Source organism: Micropterus dolomieu, linkage group LG11 (genome assembly GCF_021292245.1).
Source record: "Micropterus dolomieu isolate WLL.071019.BEF.003 ecotype Adirondacks linkage group LG11, ASM2129224v1, whole genome shotgun sequence".
NCBI classification, from domain to species: domain Eukaryota; kingdom Metazoa; phylum Chordata; class Actinopteri; order Centrarchiformes; family Centrarchidae; genus Micropterus; species Micropterus dolomieu.
The window spans coordinates 18490437-18509318 of record NC_060160.1 but is presented as its reverse complement, the minus strand read 5'-3'; the positions used below and the strand labels follow the sequence as shown (position 1 = coordinate 18509318).

The window sequence follows — 18882 nt, the reverse complement described above, 5'->3', positions numbered from 1 at the left end:
TATTATATATTACGTTTATATTCTCCTTCTTAGTGTCAAGCCAAGTGTGAATATTTTATGAAAATGAAAATTTGATGCTCAACATGCTGAGTTTCTGCCATCTAGTGGCTATGAAAGGAACCTTTTTGGAAGGATCAACAATAACTTTTTCTTTCTTCTCTTTTCAGGAGATCCTCCTGAAAATGACAAATCCAAATGTCCTTGTCATTCTTGGATGCTATCAAACACAATAGGACCATGGAAGGAGAGAACATACTGAACTCCACTGTAAATGCCAGTACAATGGATAGCCACCTAGTTCCTCACAGTCTCTGGGAGGTGATCACTATTGCGACTGTGTCAGCTATAGTCAGTCTCATCACCATTGTGGGGAATGTCCTGGTGATGCTCTCCTTTAAAGTCAACAGCCAGCTAAAGACAGTGAATAATTACTACCTGCTGAGTCTGGCAGCTGCTGACCTCATCATAGGCGTTTTCTCCATGAATCTGTATACCTCTTACATACTGATGGGCTATTGGGCCTTAGGGAACCTCGCCTGCGATCTGTGGTTGGCGGTGGACTATGTAGCCAGTAACGCCTCAGTCATGAACCTGTTGGTGATCAGTTTTGATAGATATTTTTCCATCACCAGACCTCTGACCTACAGGGCCAAACGGACTCCCAAACGAGCCGGGATCATGATAGGTTTGGCCTGGCTGGTTTCACTTATCCTTTGGGCCCCCCCTATTCTATGCTGGCAGTACTTTGTAGGAAAAAGGACTGTCCCTGAGAGGCAATGCCAGATCCAGTTTTTCTCTGAGCCTGTGATAACCTTTGGGACAGCAATTGCTGCCTTTTATATCCCTGTATCTGTCATGACAATCCTATACTGTCGAATCTACAAGGAGACAGAGAAGAGAACCAAAGATCTGGCGGAGTTGCAGGGGATTAACTATCCCACAGAACCTGGGGTCACCCAGCCTCAGAAGACCATTATCAGATCCTGTTTTAGCTGTAAATTAAGATCGGCTTCAAATGACAGGAATCAAGCCTCTTGGTCTTCCTCCAGCAGAAGCAATGCTGCCAAATCAGCAGCCACCACCAATGACGAGTGGTCCAAAGCTAGTCAGCTGACCACCTTCAACAGTTACGCCTCCTCCGAGGATGAAGACAGGCCTGTGTCTCCAGGTGGATTCCAGGTGCCCTCCTTCAGGAACCAGGCTTGTGAGACCATCAAGACTGGGGTGGGCAGCGAGAACGAGCAGCTCAGCAGCTATGAAGAGGATAGCTTCTTCCAGACACCACCCAAAAGTAACTCTCAGAGGAGTAGCAAGTGTGTGTCTTACAAGTTCAAGCCTGTGGCCAAAGACACTCACGTGGAACACCACAGCAAAAACGGAGACACCAAAATGGCTTCGTCAACGTTCTCCTCGGCTGAGTCCATGAGCGTTCCATCCACCTCGTCGGCATCTAAGCCCATAGACGCCACGCTGAAGAACCAGATCACGAAGAGGAAGCGGATGGTGCTGATCAAGGAGAGGAAGGCAGCTCAGACTCTCAGTGCTATCTTGCTGGCCTTCATCCTAACATGGACGCCTTATAACATCATGGTGCTTATTTCCACCTTCTGCTCAGACTGCATTCCCCTCTCGCTCTGGCATCTGGGCTACTGGCTGTGCTACGTCAACAGCACCGTCAACCCCATGTGCTACGCGCTTTGTAACAAGACTTTCCAGAAGACCTTCCGTATGCTCTTACTTTGCCAGTGGAAGAAGAAAAGGATTGAGGAGAAACTATACTGGTATGGGCAAAATCCAGTGGTCAGCTCTAAACTGACATGAACTATTATTTTTCTAAGTTGATGGCTGTAAATTAAATATATTAACAATCTTGGCTTTATGAACTTGAGTTCTACATATTAGGTGATTTCAAAAGTAAACATACTATATCAAGGAGCAAGTGTTACTCATTAATCAGTAGGCGTGCTATAGTGTATGTTAATTACTGCTCAAACTTTGGGAATGGAAGAACATTGTAAAATCATCCCAATATAATCAGTAACACTGTAAATAGATTCTAAAATGTTAAGAAAACACCAGTATTTCCTCCCAAAATGTACACTCTTGTGAAGGAAATGCCATCAATGAATAAACAGATTATTTCACATTGTGCTGTATTTATATTCAAGATGCACAGAGTGATATCTGGAGACCAATCTAATAATGTACACTGGTTTAAAAGTATTAACAACTGCCAAAATCCTCCCCCAAGTTGATGCTCTTACACCCAAAATATCATAACACATGCAGATGTTTTATTCTGTATGATTTGTGTTTGTATTGAGGGTGCACATTTTGGAATGGCTATTTTATTTTTAAAGGGCTAATATGTGTTGTCCTGATCTGCTTGCTAAGTCGAGATTGTAACTTGATGATAATCAAAGCCTTTTCACACGTGCCAATATCATTTGTCTGACCTCACTGTTTTCACATTACATGTTTGGCATTTTCTGTCCTGCAAAATCTCAACGAAAAACAAAGAGTAAAGTTTGCATTAATTAAATTACAAAAACGAATACCCTACTGGTTCATACTACAACCCATACAAACTAAGAATTCATTTTAGTCATTTACTCAAACTACATGACAAACTTGCTAAGCATTGTCAGTGTTTACAATGGGTAAAGTGTGGAGGATTTAAGAGCACAAATCGTTTATTATTATCTGTTTATTACACTTCATCCTCAGGATATTTTCTTTTTCTTTGAGCATTGAAATACAGTATTTGTTTTCTTTGAACTACTGTAGCTAAATCAATATCTCATCATATCGTCATTTTATTTCTGGTAAACCTGTAATGTACTGTGGCAAAGAAGCTGTATGTGAAATGTTCTGTAAGCATTGGATGGGAGATGACATGCGTCATGTGTCATAAGCTATAATGTCATGAAAAACTTTTTTGTAACTGTGATAAACCATAAATCTGCACTTGCAATTTGGGGAATGAAATGCTTTGCTTTATGTATTGACATGGTGTATGATGGAAACAAAAATAGAGCTAAACCCATACTGCATTTTTATACTGTGTTCCAAGTTTGTGATTAATTGTTTGTTCTTTTCAGTATTTTGTGATCATGTCGATGCATTTCTGAATAAAATGTGGTGAACTGAAGGTCTTAATCACTATTGGAGAAAATCACTGACATAGCCTGCTGTAGTGCTTGCTGAAAAGAAAACCTAAAAAACAAATAAACTAAACTAATGGCCCTCAAAAGGTGCCAAACCCACTGTGATACAGTGTCACAAATCATGTCCTTATAGCTCATCCTTCTTGCAGTCTCCACTGTGAATCAGTTTCACTGTGTCTGATGGTCTCACCATCATCCATGCGTACTTACACATTCGCTCCTTGTTGCAGTCCTTTTGCCAGTAGATGACATTCCTGCGATTGAGGTTGGCCCCAGCACAGGCGTCGTACCACCAACCTCCTCCTGGCACCCCCTGAAACTCCAGCTTAGCACAGTTTTGAAAGTAGTTGTCGTTGTCTCTGTCTTTAGTGGTGAATCTTTGGTTGTCGTGCAGGTAGTTCTCTGTGTCCAGAGTCAGAGCGTCTACAGCTGTGCCCTGGAACAACCCCAGCCTCAGCCTGTATGCTGATGATTCATCCTCCACCAGGAATGGATCGTACTCCCCTGTCTTGGTGATGGCGTCTCGGTCCACTAGTTTTACTCCCAATTTATAGCGCCCGGGGCCTCGTGTGAGCTGATAAAGGTATTCATTCCCAAGCCAGTGATCACCAGTTACATCCCCAAAGCCATACTTGTACTCAGCCCAGGTACGATCGAAATTCACGCTGCTATTGACAGTAATATGCTGCACCACGGTCCAGCCTCCCTCCTGCATGGCGCAGGAGGCCACGATGGGGGAGTCACCTGGTTGGATCAGGTACACCCCGTCTCTGGCTTGGCCTGAAGAGGTCATCAGCATTTCATAGCAGTCTCTAGGCAGTACTGTTGATCAAATTAACATATCAGTAGATTTGAAAATATTCAACTTCAGCACTCCCAGTGGGAGTGTCAAAAGCTCCACGGTGAGAAGCAGGAACGCCAACAGCACACCAACCCTCTTTCTCAATGTTTCCCTGGTAAACATGGTAAAACCTTGATCAATTGCCAAACTATTACAACTAACAAACAAACTATCTTACTCACATACACAAATCACTTCACGGGTAACACTTATCATTAATGAGTCACTAAGCAATTTGGGTATACAGCCTGGAGTTTGACCCACACTCACAGGAGAATCCACATAGATAATCTGAGATAAAGGTAATTCATTATTTAAAAGCAATCACAGGGCTGTCATACAAACACACACACACACACACACACACAGACACACAGTGTCCCATTTTCATCAGCCAGAGTTTGAAAGATTTTACACAACTTATGTGCATTTCATTTCCCAACCACTGCAATCAAAGCACATTATTGAGATAGACAGCGAAAAGAAAAGTCAAACTGAAAGTGAAAGTCTACACAAACAAATACCTCTCATTCCAGGGTTCAGGACCACGTTATGCTCATCTGGGGGAATAAGATTCAGGTTCTCAGCTTGGAGATGCTCAACTCCGGCCACACTAAGCAGTAGTAGGGCTGCTGCTGGCAGCCAGAATCTCAAACACTTCATCCTTCACTTTCCTTTACTGTCAAACCAACAGTGTTTAGTTAATGCCGCAGTACTGGAAGCTTCTTATTGAATTGGGTGAACCTAATGAAGAACACACTGCAAAACTCTACTATAAAAAAGGAAGGTATCTTGAAAAGTAAAATCAATGTGCTTACCTTATTGAGCCCCCTATATGAGGCAAAAGAAATATGTGGTTCTCTGTACCCAAATCTTTTCCCACACTCCCACTGTATTAGACCTCACTGACTGAATGGAGAGCACCAGAATGCAAACAGGGCTCTCGACTGTTTAGATTCAGAGTCAGCCACAGATGGACTTCAACCTCAGGTTCGCATCACAATGACACCAACACTCTACTTATCTGTGTCAAGTGAGATAAACCCACATGTAAATGTAGAGATATGAGCTATGTGAACCCATATCTCTGCCTTACTTAAATCACATCAACACAGAATGAGGCTGAAGTCCAGTTGAGACTGAACTGTAGGGGTTCAAATAAAATGTGTTGCTGGTCATCTTCTACCTGTCATTTCACCCAACTGTACTTGAGGTAAAGTAGAGTGTTGAGGTAAAGTACAGCATGTACAGTTTCACAGTGTGAAGGATAGTGTGTGTTTTTGTGTTTGCATAATTAAAATGGAAACATATCGTTTCATCCATTTATTTTATTTGCTCAGGACCACAATCATATTGTATGGAGCACAAATCAAGGAATTACAACTAACAAAAAGACAAATAAAAAAATAATTAAACAAACTTTATTCATCATCAATGGGGCAATTAAAGATACAACATATCAATGAAACAAAATGCTAACATTCATTCTTAAATTCACAAAAGCCTTGGAGTTTCTGTGATAAAACTAAAAATGCACAATGACAGAACAATCACATCAAATTTGGTACATAATTGAATTACTTTATATTGCAAATTCTCAGTACTTCTGTTCAAGTTGCTCTGCAAGCCAATAAATACATCAAGCTCTACAGACATCACCTCATCTTATGATACTACTAAGGATTCTAGTAATTTTTGTGGGTCTGCTCCCAGAGAATGATTTGTTATCTAGCTCTTCATTGCCGTCAGGTAAGTTGAGACAGGAAAGAATCAATGACCTAAGGGTAAAGAGATGATGCACGTAAGACATTTCTCAGAAAGAAAACTCAAAGCCAACAATCACAGTGGTGAGGGTTTATTTATACATGCAGCTCTGACCTTTGCCATGTCTCCAGCAGTTCCAGGGACAGATTTCAGTAACGGTTCCTGATACCACAACCCCAATAACTGCTGATTAAAGGCCTGGAAATTTCTGTAACTAAGTCAAATAAACAGTTTAGTGACTATTATGTATCTATGTAACATGTTGAGTGACTGAACAAATGATGGGGATGATCACACCTATTTTTATTAATTAGCATTAAGTTATTTTCTTTACCTCCAACTTGTTTTTCAGCTTTGATGTTCCTTGGATATACACATCTTTAATCTCTTTAAAGTATCTTACAGCTCATAAAACACAGCAACACTTACTTATCCAACAGAGGTTTAGTTGATCCACTATAGCCACTTGCTCTTAGTTCCTCCCACCAGTTTTTCAAAACTGAATTTATCCACTTTAAACCAACAATCAGGTACCTGTGAGAATCAAAGACAATCTTCAGTTCTTTGTACTTCTGAGCAGTAATCTGTATTTCATTCTGTAATAATCAAATAATTAATAAATAAAGGAGTACTCACTCTTCATATGGAGTGGTGAGGACTTTCTTAACTAATGGAAAGATGTCAACACAACAGCCAATGGTGATCCTGGGGGAATCCTCATCAATGCTGCAGAGAAAATTTGGCTGAAGTGCAGTGTTCCTCAAACCTTTGCAAAATCCACTTGTAGTCAGTATTCCTTAGACTTTTGCAAAATCCAGATCCACTCACCTTTTGCTTATCAGTGGGAGAAAGTCAACAAACACACCAACGTCTTGGATTCTGTACAAAGACAGGGAAGTAACAATAGTATTGAAACTCAGGCAGCTTCGTCAGACCAAGGAGGAGGCCTTCAGAAGTGGGAACAGAGTCCTGTACACCCAGGCTAGGAACACACTAACTAAAGCGGTCAAAGCAGCAAAGAGATGCTACGCTGAAAAGCTAAATAACAGCTTTGCAGACAACGATCCTGCGTCAGTGTGGAGAGGCCTGCGGACACTCACCAACTACAGGAGACCATCCCCCAACACTGCTGGTACTCAACACCCGGCAGACGAGCTGAATGGCTTTTATTGTAGGTTTGAATATCCCACAGTCACACCTCTCCCCCGCTCCAACACTATGCACTCAAGATCTGCGAAGAGGACGAGAGCCACCTCTTCCAAAGGCAGAAGATCAGGAAGGCTCCTGGCCCAGATGGTGTGTCTCCATCTTGCTTGAAAATGTATGCAGACCAGCTGGCCCCCATCTTCACACAGATCTTCTACAGATCACTGGAGCTGTGTGAAGTTCCCTCCGGCTTCAAACGCTCCACAATCATCCTGGTCCCCAAAAAACTACAGGACTATCGCCCTGACATCTGTATCTGTCATGAAGTCCATCGAAAGACTGGTGTTGGCCCACCTGAAGGACATTACAGGCCCCCTGCTGGACCCCCTGCAGTTTGCCTACAGGGCTAACAGGTCAGTGGATGATGCTGTCAACTTGGGACTGCATTACATCCTGCAACACCTCGACTCTCCAGGGACATATGCCAGGATCGTGTTCGTGGACTTCAGCTCGGTGTTCAAAACCATCATCACGGACATCCTCAGCACCAAACTCACCCAGCTCACTGTGCCAGCCTCCACCTGTCAGTGGATCACAAACGTCCTGACTGACAGAAGTCAACAGGTGAGGCTGGGGAACATCACATCCAGCACCCGGACTATTAGCACTGGCGCCCCACAGGGCCCCACATCTCCACTCAAAACTGTGGAGATGATCGTGGACTTCAGGAGGAGCCCCCCCAAACTCTGCCCCCATCACCGTACTCAACAGCCCTGTGTCTGCTGTGGAATCCTTCAGGTTTCTGGGATCCACTATTTCCCAGGACCTAAAGTGGGAGCCATCATCAAGAAGGCCCAGCAGAGGATGTACTTCCTGCGCCAACTCAGGAAGCTCAACCTGCCTAAGGAGCTGCTGATCCGTTTTTTCACACCCATCATCCAGTCTGTCCTCTGCACATCCATCACTGTCTGGTTTGGATCTGCCACCAAAAAGGACAAGGACAGACTACAACAGACAGTCAGGACTGCAGAAAAGATCATCGCTGCTGACCTGCCATCCATGCAGGACTTATACATTTCCAGAGTCAGGAAACGGGCAGGAAACATCACTGCAGATCCATCTCACCCCGGACACAATCTGTTCCAGCTGCTCCCCTCTGGTAGGCGCTACAGAGCACTGTATGCCAAAACCAACTGATTTAGGAACAGTTTCTTCCCACAAGCCATCACTCTGATAAACAGCTGACTCTGACTCACGGTGTTAGGAACTATTCTTGTGCAATAACCCAGTAACTCTGTCTCTAATCAGCCACCTGTTTACTGGCTAACACTTATTATTTATTCACCATTCTCTATTTCAGTGCTGTTCATACTGTTATATTGTCATATTATAGATACTGTATACCAAATCCACCTACCTCAAGTCATTACTCCTGCACAAAATACTTATACTTATTTATTCTAGCATCCTTTGCACTATGCTTCATTGCACTGTGTACATGTGTACATGTATGCATGTATATGTACCTGTATATCACATCCACCTACGACATGTACATACTCCTGCATCCTTTGCACTCTGCTCACTGCACTATTTGTCAATATGTCTATATTGTTTTTGTTCATAGTGTGTATATTTGTGTTGTCTACACTGAAGTCTGTGTCTGATTTTATTTTTTATTTTATTTTATTTTAATTATTGTGATTTTGTATTGTTACTGAACATAGTGCAGGTCATAGTACTGAACATAGTGCACGTCACATTTTTGAAACCAACCACACACTACGTGTACATACCTCAGAAAGTATGTCAACAGCTCTCCGACATTTCTCTGCCACAATGTTAGAGACACTTTCAGTCTCAGATGTCTTCCGAAGAGCACATCAGTCATTGTGCCATGATCCCCAGTGAGCTGAAAAACATTGTTAGGTTCAGGTTCTGTCTGCACATTAGTAACACAGTTATTCATTAAAAATACCCTCAAGAAACAGTCTGAGCCGTAATAGTATTTCTAACCTCAGTGAGTGTACAGTAGTCAGCTTGCTCAGAACCTGTTCTACCAGTCTTGTGATTATAACTGACATTTAGTGGGAACTCCCAAGGGTCCATGTCACATAGCTCCTGTTGCATGTCTTGCATGCAGTTCATCTCATTCTCCTTGTTTGCAGCATCATAAGCCCTCCCGGTCCCGATCTGCTTCCTCCGAGCCACCGTCAGATGATGGGTCTTCCTCTTACATGACACAATCCGCTTCACTCTGCCTGGGTTGTTGCCAGAGCGACTCACTGGATACCTGGGCAGGGTGAAATGTTCAATCTGTTGACATCCAAATTACATTATATGCAGTTGCTGTAATGTATCCACAAAACATGCACGACCTACCTCTTCTTGTTGAACTCCTCATTTTTATTATAATCCATCTGCATATAATAATAGATTGAGCATGGTGAAAAATAACACAATTATAAGCAGCATACAGAAATACATTAATATATTATAATGTGTCACCCAGCTCACCTCGTTTGTGTTTCTCCTGTAAGGATATGTCACCCTGCAATGGGCTGCATCCTGCTGGAAGGCATATTGAGCATTTTGGTACTCTCCGTCTTCACTGTTGGAGTCCATTAGACCTAGAGAAAGAGAAGCCCCCTTTAATAAGTTAAAGTCATGTCTCTAAATCTATTATTCAAAGCATCAACATGGCATTTTGTTATGTATTTAAGTAGCAAATATATATTAAGCCAGTATGGTAAGAAAACAGGCATTGAGGGAGAGGTTGTTGGAAAAAGAATATATATATATATATATCCGTTTTCATCCTCCAGTCTTACAGGTTCTCCAGGCTCCGCACATTAAAACACAATTTCCCACAATCCACGTGGGCACTGTTGTTGTTCTGTGCAATGACGTAGTCAGGAACTGCTCAAACCAGCGCAGTTGAATAAGAAACCATGGACGCTACAGCTGAGCCGTGTTGTGAGTGTTTTTAGTCACTTATTTCACATTTAGCTAACGTGTGCGGTGCGCCAGAGTAAGCATTTAAACAGTTACACGGTAAGCACTGTTCGCAGAATAAATAAAACGGGTTCTCTGTTGTGCGTAACGTTATACGTAACTTACTGAAGATGACAATAACAACAGTGGTTAGAATTAAGGTAACTTTGCCGACTAAGAAGCAATACGTCAAACACAGCTGGTTGCAGGTTACAACATGGTTACAACCAGTGGTCTAGGACATAGCGTCACAACCTTCTTTTTATTCAGTCTATGGTGAACGTGAAATATAACTTATCCAAAATGGTTGAAGTTACTCACCTTGTTTTCTTTTCCTACGCAGAGACAATATAGTTAAACCTCCACTCTGATTGTTTAAGGCAACTGCTAACTAACTTAGCCAACATCCAGTTTCAACTAATACCACCCATTATCAGAGAATAAAGCACCCTATTCACAACGTAACTTGTGCAGTGTGCACCCTCTAGCGACTTCTGAGATATTATTGGTGCAATTTTCAAAACCAAACACTTTTTAAAGTAGTGGTGTAGACTTGTGGTTGTAAGTCATGCTCCCATTCAGCTGATCTCAGTTACCATAACTGATAAAAGGAGATCAGCTGGTATGGTGTTTTGGCTGTAATGAATAATGTACTTTTGTCTTGATGAGCCATGCCTTTAGTGAGGCATATCAGTTGTTTACTTTAGCACTTTATTGATCTGAGGCAAGCTGTGGCTTGTGTGTGCTAATCTCAGCTGCACTTGAACTCACTTTGACAGCAGAATTTCCCTGAATGCCCAATGAAGGACAATATTAGCTGCTTTTATTGACACATCATCTCTTTCCGTCACTCTCGCTGAATCTGCCGTTTTGCTTCTGTGTGTTCATCATATGGGGTGACTGATGTAGAGGTCCTCATTTGAGACCAAATCATGGTCTGTGTGTGTGTGTGTGTGTGTGTGCGTGTGTGTTGTTGCCACTAAATACTGCATAAACTGGCTCTGAAGTGGAGGTAGGAGGCTCTATTGTGTAGCATTTCTAAAAAGACACATTGATCCACTTGGTTTTAAATCAGTGGACTCAGCGTCATGTGATGTTTGCCACAAAAGCTTTGAAAGTCATGTGATAACAGTTACACAATTGTTTTATATTCTAGGTGTGTGTTGCAACTTCAGCCAGTCTTTTGGTCCAGCAGTCCAGTGTTAAAATGGTTCTTGTTCATGCTGCCTGTGTCTTGTTCAGCCTTGCACCCCTGCTGGTGCTTGGTGTCCCTCCCATTTTCACCCAGCCTGAGCAGGTGCACCTCTCTTATCCAGGTAAGTTTGAATTTTCCCCATCAGCCTCATGTGTTTTTATTTAGGGATATGTTTTCTCCCCTTAGTAATAGATTCCAGAATCCAGATCATATGGAGTTCAGATTTACAGATGTTTTTATACAAATCACTCAGTAATATGATGACTGATAGCGCTGGTGTATTTATGGAGCTGAACTTTCTGTTATTGTTCTGGAGGCCTGCAGCAAGTTCACTGAAGTTCAGTAGGGTGGTGATGGCGCATAGATGATGGTGGGTTCGATTCCCACTGTGAGACATCCACCATTGTGTCCCTGAGCAAGACACTTAACCCCTAGTTGCTCCATAGGCGTGCAACCTCTGACATGTATAGCAATTGTAAGTCGCTTTGGATAAAAGCGTCAGGTAAATGTAATGTAAAATAAATTTTCCTGTTCCTAGTGCACTAAAACACTACTTGTATACTCTCTGAAAGTTATTTAGGTTAAAGGCAGCAGACAACTGTTACTCTCAGTTCATGCAGCATAAAGGTTCTTTCGTTCATTCCTTATGAAGGTGAAATGTGGTAGTCATTAAATGAATTGATGTCTTGATGTAATAAGTACCTGGCCAGTCGTCCGCTTAACTCAGCTTTCTGGTGGTTATATGTTGCCAGCGGCAAGATCAAAAGTGGTACTCATGTGCAAAGTCAGCTTTTTCATAAGTATCTGTTGGCTACATCTCTTTTATAAATGCACCATTAAGTGAATCCAGTAGTTCTGTCAGATCAGTCTACATCACGATTCCAAAAATTGGGCTTTTCATCACAGGAGTGCCAGGTTCAATGGTAGTGACCTGGACCACCTTCAATAAGACTGAGAGTGAGGTGGAGTACAGCCTTCTGGGTGGTCGGCTCTTTGAGATGAGCGCCAGAGGGGACACTACTCTGTTTGTGGACTCAGGAGAGGAGAAGAGGAAGATGTACGTCCACAGAGTCATGCTCACAGACCTCAAACCTGCTGCTGCTTATGGTAGGCTGACACTTTAACATTACTCACTTTTTTTCCCATATGAACATGTTCAAAAGCTTTTTGTCCTCCTATATAATTTCAGTCTACCACTGTGGGAGTGATGAGGGCTGGAGCGATCTGTTCTCCTTCACTGCTCTGAATGACAGCACTAGTTTTAGCCCCAGGTTTGCTCTGTATGGTGACCTGGGCAATGAGAACCCTCAGTCTCTGGCTCGACTGCAAAAGGAGACACAGCTTGGCATGTACGATGTCATCCTGCACATTGGTAAGCTTCACACTGATGGAAATATTACAATTTGAACTATAAAAGCATTAAAAAGGCATTAAGTTTTATCAGGAGTTGTCCAAGGCATTAGTCATCCACAGATACCTGGCAACAGGCTGTATTAACATAAATCAAATCAAGTAAGCTAGCTAGGTCCGACAGATATGTCTAATGAAGAGGTAATATATCATGATGGTAATTACTGTAATCAACATTCAAATACCTATTTGCCATTTGTATGTTTTGCTTTTGAACAATATGGGTTGGATGCCGGTCACTCGCTTGCTCCATCACTTTACAGTAGAAAGTGTGAGTAGGCAGGGAGCAGAATCTAAACCGAATGTGGCTTTGTGTTGTGCCAAAATGTGTTCTCCCAAAAATCAGACTGAATCTCTGGCTCTCTGTATATAAAGTCTAAAACAGTATAAGGTTTATTTTCCTTTTGTTGGCATGTCAAATGAATACAAACAGTTTTACAGATACTTTACAAGTTCACAAAGAATATAATTCATTGACTGCCTCATGAGTGAGATGAAACTTTAGTTTGAGGCTAACCGTAGTCCTCTAGTCATTCTTTGAATGTATAGTTTGACATTTTGGGAAATATGCTCAATGGTTTTCTTGCTAAGTTAGATTAGAAGATTGATACCACACGCATGACTATACCCTAAATATGAAGTTAGATCCAGCAGCTAGTTATCCTAGTTTAACATGAAGACTGTGTCTAAGAATATTCTTAGGTGTCTTAAAGAGGTGGTATTATGCTTTTTGGCCTTTATCCTCTCCTTTATTAAGTTATATATCTTTTTTGTGCATATAATAGGTTTGCAAAGTGAAAAAGCTCTTGCTCCAGTCCATGTTGCTGAAAAAGCCCAAAGTCCATCCCAAAGAGAGTTCCCATCTCCCACAGAAAACACTGCTCTGAACTGCCTGAAAACAGCTCGTTTGTAGTCCAGCCTTTTCCCTTTGATCCCTGTGACGACACAGCAAAATGCATGTTATAATGTTCACCAAGCGGCTAGTCAGACACGCCCTCAAAAACACAGGTGGAAAAACACACTGAGCTGCACCTCTCCCTTCCAAACATTAACTACCCTCCAGGCGGTCAATGGACATAATGTTGTTACTGTGATGAAGAAGCAGTGCTCAGTCAAAACATTATGAATGACCATTTACATTTACTCATTTGGCAGACGTATTTATCCAAAGCGACTTAGATTTGAGGAACAACATACGATCATTAACAGAGCATAAAATACAGCATGAGATCTACAACTGACAATACATATTAATAAAAGCAGCAATAAATACTAGTAAGTGCTAATGGCACATATCGCATCAATGGGGTAAATACATAGGGAAAGAAGTTAGAATTAACAAAAAGTGCTCTGCTTCTGATTGGCTAGTAGTCCTTACCTAGGAACTGCGCATGTGAACTCCCAACAAAGATCTTGTAGCAGAGATGCTCACAAGTCTCTGAGCTGGAGTCCAAGTGAAGTCTCAAGTCTTTGAGCAAGAGTCCAAGTCAAGTCTCAAGTCTCTCGTGGTGCTGTATCACCTGCTGCGTTCAATCCAGGTTGCATAGCTATAAGGGATTCTGTAACTGTAACCATTACAACCATGTAATGTGCAATGCAAATATTGACGGCTTATTAAATACTGTAGGTCAGAACACTCCCTAGACTCTTAAACCCAGTGTAACGTTAACTAAATAAAACTGTGACGTTGCATAATCAACAATAAACCTGTCTGTTTTTAACTTCCAGAGCACAACTATGTAGCCTAATGTACAATGCATCTACAATTAATGACAGCTTATAAACTACTGTAAGTCAACAAACCCTGTTGACTCTCAAACCCAGTGTAAAGTTAACTAAATAAAAATGTAAAGTTACATGGTCAACAATAAAGCTGTAACATGTTTTTAACTTACAGAGCACAACCATGTAATGTGCAATGCAGTTAATGACAGCTTATAAACTACTGTAAGTCAACACATCCCCCACTCTCAAAACAATAAACTGTAACCTGTTTTTCACAGAGCACAACTATAATGTGCAATGCAATCAATGACAGCTTAAACTACTGTAAATCAACACATCCCCCAGACTCTCAAATCAATAAACTGTAACCTGTTTCTAACTTACAGAGCACAACCATAATGTGCAATGCAATCAATGACAGCTTAAACTACTGTAACGTTATAACTAAATAAAACTGTAAGGCTACATGATCAACAATAAACCTGTAACCTCTTTCTAGCCAACGGCAAAAATTAACGTTATGGCAGCCAGCGGGACGTAAATAATTACGTTTATTGACCACCACAAGTTTGGCAAGTAAACAAACGCTCATTCGTCTTTTCATAACGAACGACAGTCGGAGTTAACCTCTCGTAGGTCGTAGCTGAAGCAAGAAGCAAGCTAACGTTAGATGGCCAATGCTGAGCTAACATGTTTACTCACCACAGGTTACTAACCTATTTGCGTTTGGGTCTTGCTGTATGAAGTTTTAAAGCCAAAGTTTATGATGAATGGCTCAGCAGCTGCCGGTGTTTGCTGTCCTCTCTCACATGCGGCCGCGCGCAGCAGATGTTACGTGTTACGTATGCAGGTTATAGGTAACGGACGCAGGGAATAACAGCAAGCTCATCAGACGTTTCCTGAAAATAAACATTGTTCACGAGTCCCGCACCTCGAGTCCGAGTCAAGTCTGAACTCTTTTGAGGACGAGTCTTAAGTCGAGTCTGAAGTCACTGTGTGTGCGACGAGTCCGAGTCTCTAACTCGAGTCCCCATCTCTGTCTTGTAGAGGTGAGATGTACCACTCCATAGCTAAAATGAAGCGTTCAACACATAGGGTGAAAAGAGGAGCTGCTGCAATGTGCAGTATGACAAAAAATATGCTGTTTTTCCTAAATAAGATTTTGAACCTGAAGATGAGCATAATATGACCTCTTTAATTGATGTAACAGAGAAAGGTCAGACAGGTCTAGCTTAGAGACCCCACAAGTGTTCGCTGACCTTCAAGCTCTAGTTATTTCTCACATGTAACAGTCCTTGATAGGGAGACAACGGTTAGACTGATAAGGTACAGACAGTAGCTCAGGTGTCAGGATAGCAGATCTTGGTAGAATCTCTCAAGTTTGGGGCTTTTAAAGAATGTTTACAAGAACTCACTAGCTCCACAGATTAGAGTACAACTCTTGGGTAGTAATAGATTCCAATATGATGTAGCATTGGAGTCTAAACATCAGATAGATTTGGTGTTCCAGATTAAGACCAGCTAAAGTTGACCTAATACCTACAAACCTACGGCATTAGGGGGGAGACAGAAACATAAAATGGACCAAAAGATGTTACCCTTCAGATTTGGTGTTGGCATTTGATGTGTTCACATGTTGTATGCTGGCACTGTATCTCCACGGATGGGCTCAATAAATCATCCTATGTTAAGTCTTCATCAGTCTCTGAAACTTCTTCACACCTGAACCTGGCTCACAATAATTCTTCAACAGACTCGAAGTAAGGGGAAACAGCTAGTGTAAGAAAACTCCCTGTAACTCCCTGCAAAATTCACATATTGTTGTTTATACGTTTCATTTTTTTGTAAGGCTTAAACAAACAAGATATTACATGTTAATAAGTGAGCTCTGGAGGTGCTGGTAGGAAGATTTATTTACCAGTATCCCTGTGTTTCCAGTCATTAAGCTAAGCTAACCAAAACGGCCGGCTCGCTCTAGCTTCATATTACAGCATACAAACATGAGAGTGGAATTGATCTTCTCATCTAACACTCTGCAAGACAGTGATTAAGTGTATTTCCCAAAATGTTGAACTACTACTTTAAGTGCAGTGTTACATGACAAAATGATTAAACCGAGAATTAAATATAGTCTAACTTCCAAGTAAATACATCTTTCGGGGGAAACAAATTTTGGCACAGTGCAGCAAACATAGATATTGTTGTTACCCTGTACTAGGGCTGGGCAATACAACAATAATAATAATTATCGCGATATATCTTTCCTCAATAAACATACAACAAATGTTCAATAAATGTTTGATTTGATTTATTTATATCACGAACAAATTAGCGCTTAAATTTTCTATTAAGAAATTTCTTTTTTTGAGGAAAATGGACTAAAAAAAGATTTTACTTAATTTTACTCATGCATATTTGTTGATAAAATATTTATTAATAATTTTAAATGTTCTGCCAGTTATCCACTGTTTGGTCTTGTTCTGGCCATAAAGAATAGTAGAACCATAATCAACCATCAGATTTCTTCAACTTTCACTCAGGAGCAAAAATCTGCCTTTTAGACTTGAAAGAAATAACGATTTGACTTTTATAGTGATAATTATCAATATCGAATGATATGATTTTTAAAAAAACATTTTATTTAACATTTTTGGCCATATTGCCCAGTCCTACCCTTTACTGTGGTAGAGTAAAAAATCTTTTCTAAAAGATCCATTCTAATCAGTAGTTTTTTTGTTTTACAGGGGACTTTGCCTACGATATGCATGAGGTATTTTACTCTTTTCAGTATTGTGAACTCTGATCGCACTTCTTACCCTGTTGAGGTCACTGACAGTAAATTTCTTTGATCAATATTGTATATTCTTAAAGCCGCGATGATATTCCACTAATTCCATAATGACAGATGAGATAAGCCCCTTTACCTTTCTCCACTGCCCCGTCCCAATGCTCACCACTATTTATTATCATTGCATAACAAGACTCTCGGCTGTGGTTGAAACACGCAGCTCATGATTACGCAATTCAAAGTCTTAATTTGCTTATCCGAAAACCCCTTTACTGTCATCTGTGATATTTAGTGGACCTAACCTTGTCTTGGATGCTAATATTATTTTTGGATGGTGTTTCTGCATTATTCAAATATGGAGAAATGCTAAATGCAGTCAGCAGGCTACTGCAAAAATTAATAAACATAATTCATGCAAGCTGTTTTTTTAAGCTGGAATGTGAAAGTACATGCTGTGGCTTCACTGATATTATAAATAGAAAAACAGAGGAAGGGAATTTTGTCTGTGAGGTCGTTAATGGCTGTGGCAGGTAAAAGCCGTAAAATCAGTACAGCCATGATGTTTTAAAAAGATGGGTAGAAAAAAGCAAATAAAAAACACCTCTGTTTTCAGTTAGGTTTGTTTGGTAGGCTGATGATACATTCCTGAAGCTGTCTGGAAAATGTTCCCACATACTTCTTTAAACTAATTTTGGTGAATGGAGAAAAATGAAATATTGTTCTCTTATGGGAAAATCTTTGGCGTCATGTTTAACAGCTGAATGACACTGTTCCAGGACAATGGCAGGATTGGAGATGAGTTCATGAGGCAGGTCCAGTCCGTAGCAGCCTACGTGCCCTACATGACCTGTCCAGGAAACCACGAAGCCACATAGTAAGTGGAATTGAATTTCTTCCCCACTCTAATTGATGAACAAATCCAAAAAGACTAATGGTCATTTAGTCTTTTTGGATTTGTTCATTAAAGAACTCAGATATTAGTGAATAGTTGTTTCTTAATAGTGACAATGTCAAGAGAAGTGAGTCAACATGGAAGCTGTCTGACTGTTTTCCTTTTTGTTTTCATTTTATACCAAATTCTGCTCAGGGCACAGGGTCAGGGTTTTGGGGCAAAAACAGCGCTACATGCTGTATTCCATATTGGTGAGAGAGACTAGCCAGACACCCCATGACAAATTGGAGTCTGAACTGGCTACTGTGAATGTAAAGTGTGTATGTGCAGTTCTTTGGGTGGGTGAGGGGCTTTCTAGTCAGCCACAGTTTTTCCTCTATAAACACACTTTGGTCTGCCGAAAACACTGTACCATTTGAACAGATGGGAGCTATTTTGGTCTCTAAAGGCTGGAGCAGTGTCAGAAACCACTAACATCTACACAAGGCAACGCTCTCCAAAACAAACATTTATCTGACAGGGAGTCATCAGCACACTATCTGTTTTTGAGTTCCCAGAGATGGCCCGTGGTGGTTGACTCATCTTTACTGAATGTACTGATTGCATTTAAGCCGGGTAAATTTTTTGGACTGAGGCATGGGAGAGCAAGGAGAGAACAATGCAGCAACTCCTGCTAACATCTGCTAGCTCCAACATCTCAAAGGAGGATTTAATGCTTTTATTTTTGTTACATAATAGTAAATTTAATATCTTTAGTTCTGGACTTTTGGTCAGACAAAACACGCAATTTATATTTTATTGATCCATCCATCCATCCATCCATTGTCAACCGCCCATCCTGCGTAGGGTGAGGGGTTGGGGGGTTCGGGGGGGGGGGGGGTTGGAGCCAATCCCAGCCGACATCGGGCGAAAGGCGGGATACACCCTGGACAGGCCGCCAGTTATTTTATTGATAAAATG

At 41.2% G+C, this 18882-nt stretch overlaps 4 protein-coding genes across 8 annotated transcripts in view; 2 read left to right on the top strand and 2 right to left on the bottom strand.

Annotated features, from left to right (window-relative positions):
- Nucleotides 1-237: 237 nt before the first annotated feature.
- On the top strand, nucleotides 238-1821 carry chrm5a (cholinergic receptor, muscarinic 5a). The gene has a single exon (XM_046063047.1). The coding sequence runs from the start codon at nucleotides 238-240 to the stop codon at nucleotides 1819-1821; it is 1584 nt and encodes a 527-aa protein (XP_045919003.1).
- Nucleotides 1822-3294: 1473 nt separating this feature from the next.
- On the bottom strand, nucleotides 3295-4671 carry zgc:194887 (uncharacterized protein LOC571819 homolog). The gene is made up of 2 exons (XM_046063331.1): nucleotides 4533-4671; nucleotides 3295-3989 (listed from the first exon to the last, which is right to left on the bottom strand). Exons 1-2 carry the CDS (start codon nucleotides 4669-4671, stop codon nucleotides 3295-3297), a joined length of 834 nt encoding a protein of 277 aa, XP_045919287.1.
- Nucleotides 4672-5407: 736 nt separating this feature from the next.
- LOC123979033 (KATNB1-like protein 1) overlaps nucleotides 5408-18882 on the bottom strand; it is a 77785-nt gene continuing 64310 nt past the window's right edge. For 2 of the 4 annotated variants that reach the window (XM_046062747.1, XM_046062745.1), the window contains exons 2-10: nucleotides 9436-9548; nucleotides 9301-9338; nucleotides 8935-9211; nucleotides 8715-8830; nucleotides 6601-6651; nucleotides 6409-6498; nucleotides 6202-6306; nucleotides 5887-5986; nucleotides 5408-5786 (exon numbers count right to left, since the gene is read on the bottom strand). In XM_046062747.1, the coding sequence (XP_045918703.1) occupies nucleotides 5754-5786; nucleotides 5887-5986; nucleotides 6202-6306; nucleotides 6409-6498; nucleotides 6601-6651; nucleotides 8715-8830; nucleotides 8935-9211; nucleotides 9301-9338; nucleotides 9436-9543 (918 nt within the window). In that variant the 5' untranslated portion in view covers nucleotides 9544-9548 and the 3' untranslated portion in view covers nucleotides 5408-5753. Of the gene's footprint in view, nucleotides 5787-5886; nucleotides 5987-6201; nucleotides 6307-6408; nucleotides 6499-6600; nucleotides 6652-8714; nucleotides 8831-8934; nucleotides 9212-9300; nucleotides 9339-9435; nucleotides 9568-10233; nucleotides 10422-18882 lie in introns of those variants that run through there. The other 2 variants (XM_046062744.1, XM_046062746.1) reach the window with 2 other exon arrangements.
- acp7 (acid phosphatase 7, tartrate resistant (putative)) overlaps nucleotides 9806-18882 on the top strand; it is a 16420-nt gene continuing 7343 nt past the window's right edge. The window contains exons 1-6 of one of the 2 annotated variants that reach the window (XM_046062742.1): nucleotides 9806-9894; nucleotides 11069-11228; nucleotides 12014-12214; nucleotides 12297-12479; nucleotides 16987-17012; nucleotides 17807-17904. In XM_046062742.1, the coding sequence (XP_045918698.1) occupies nucleotides 11120-11228; nucleotides 12014-12214; nucleotides 12297-12479; nucleotides 16987-17012; nucleotides 17807-17904 (617 nt within the window). In that variant the 5' untranslated portion in view covers nucleotides 9806-9894; nucleotides 11069-11119. Of the gene's footprint in view, nucleotides 9973-11068; nucleotides 11229-12013; nucleotides 12215-12296; nucleotides 12480-16986; nucleotides 17013-17806; nucleotides 17905-18882 lie in introns of both variants that reach the window. The other variant, XM_046062743.1, reaches the window with a different exon arrangement.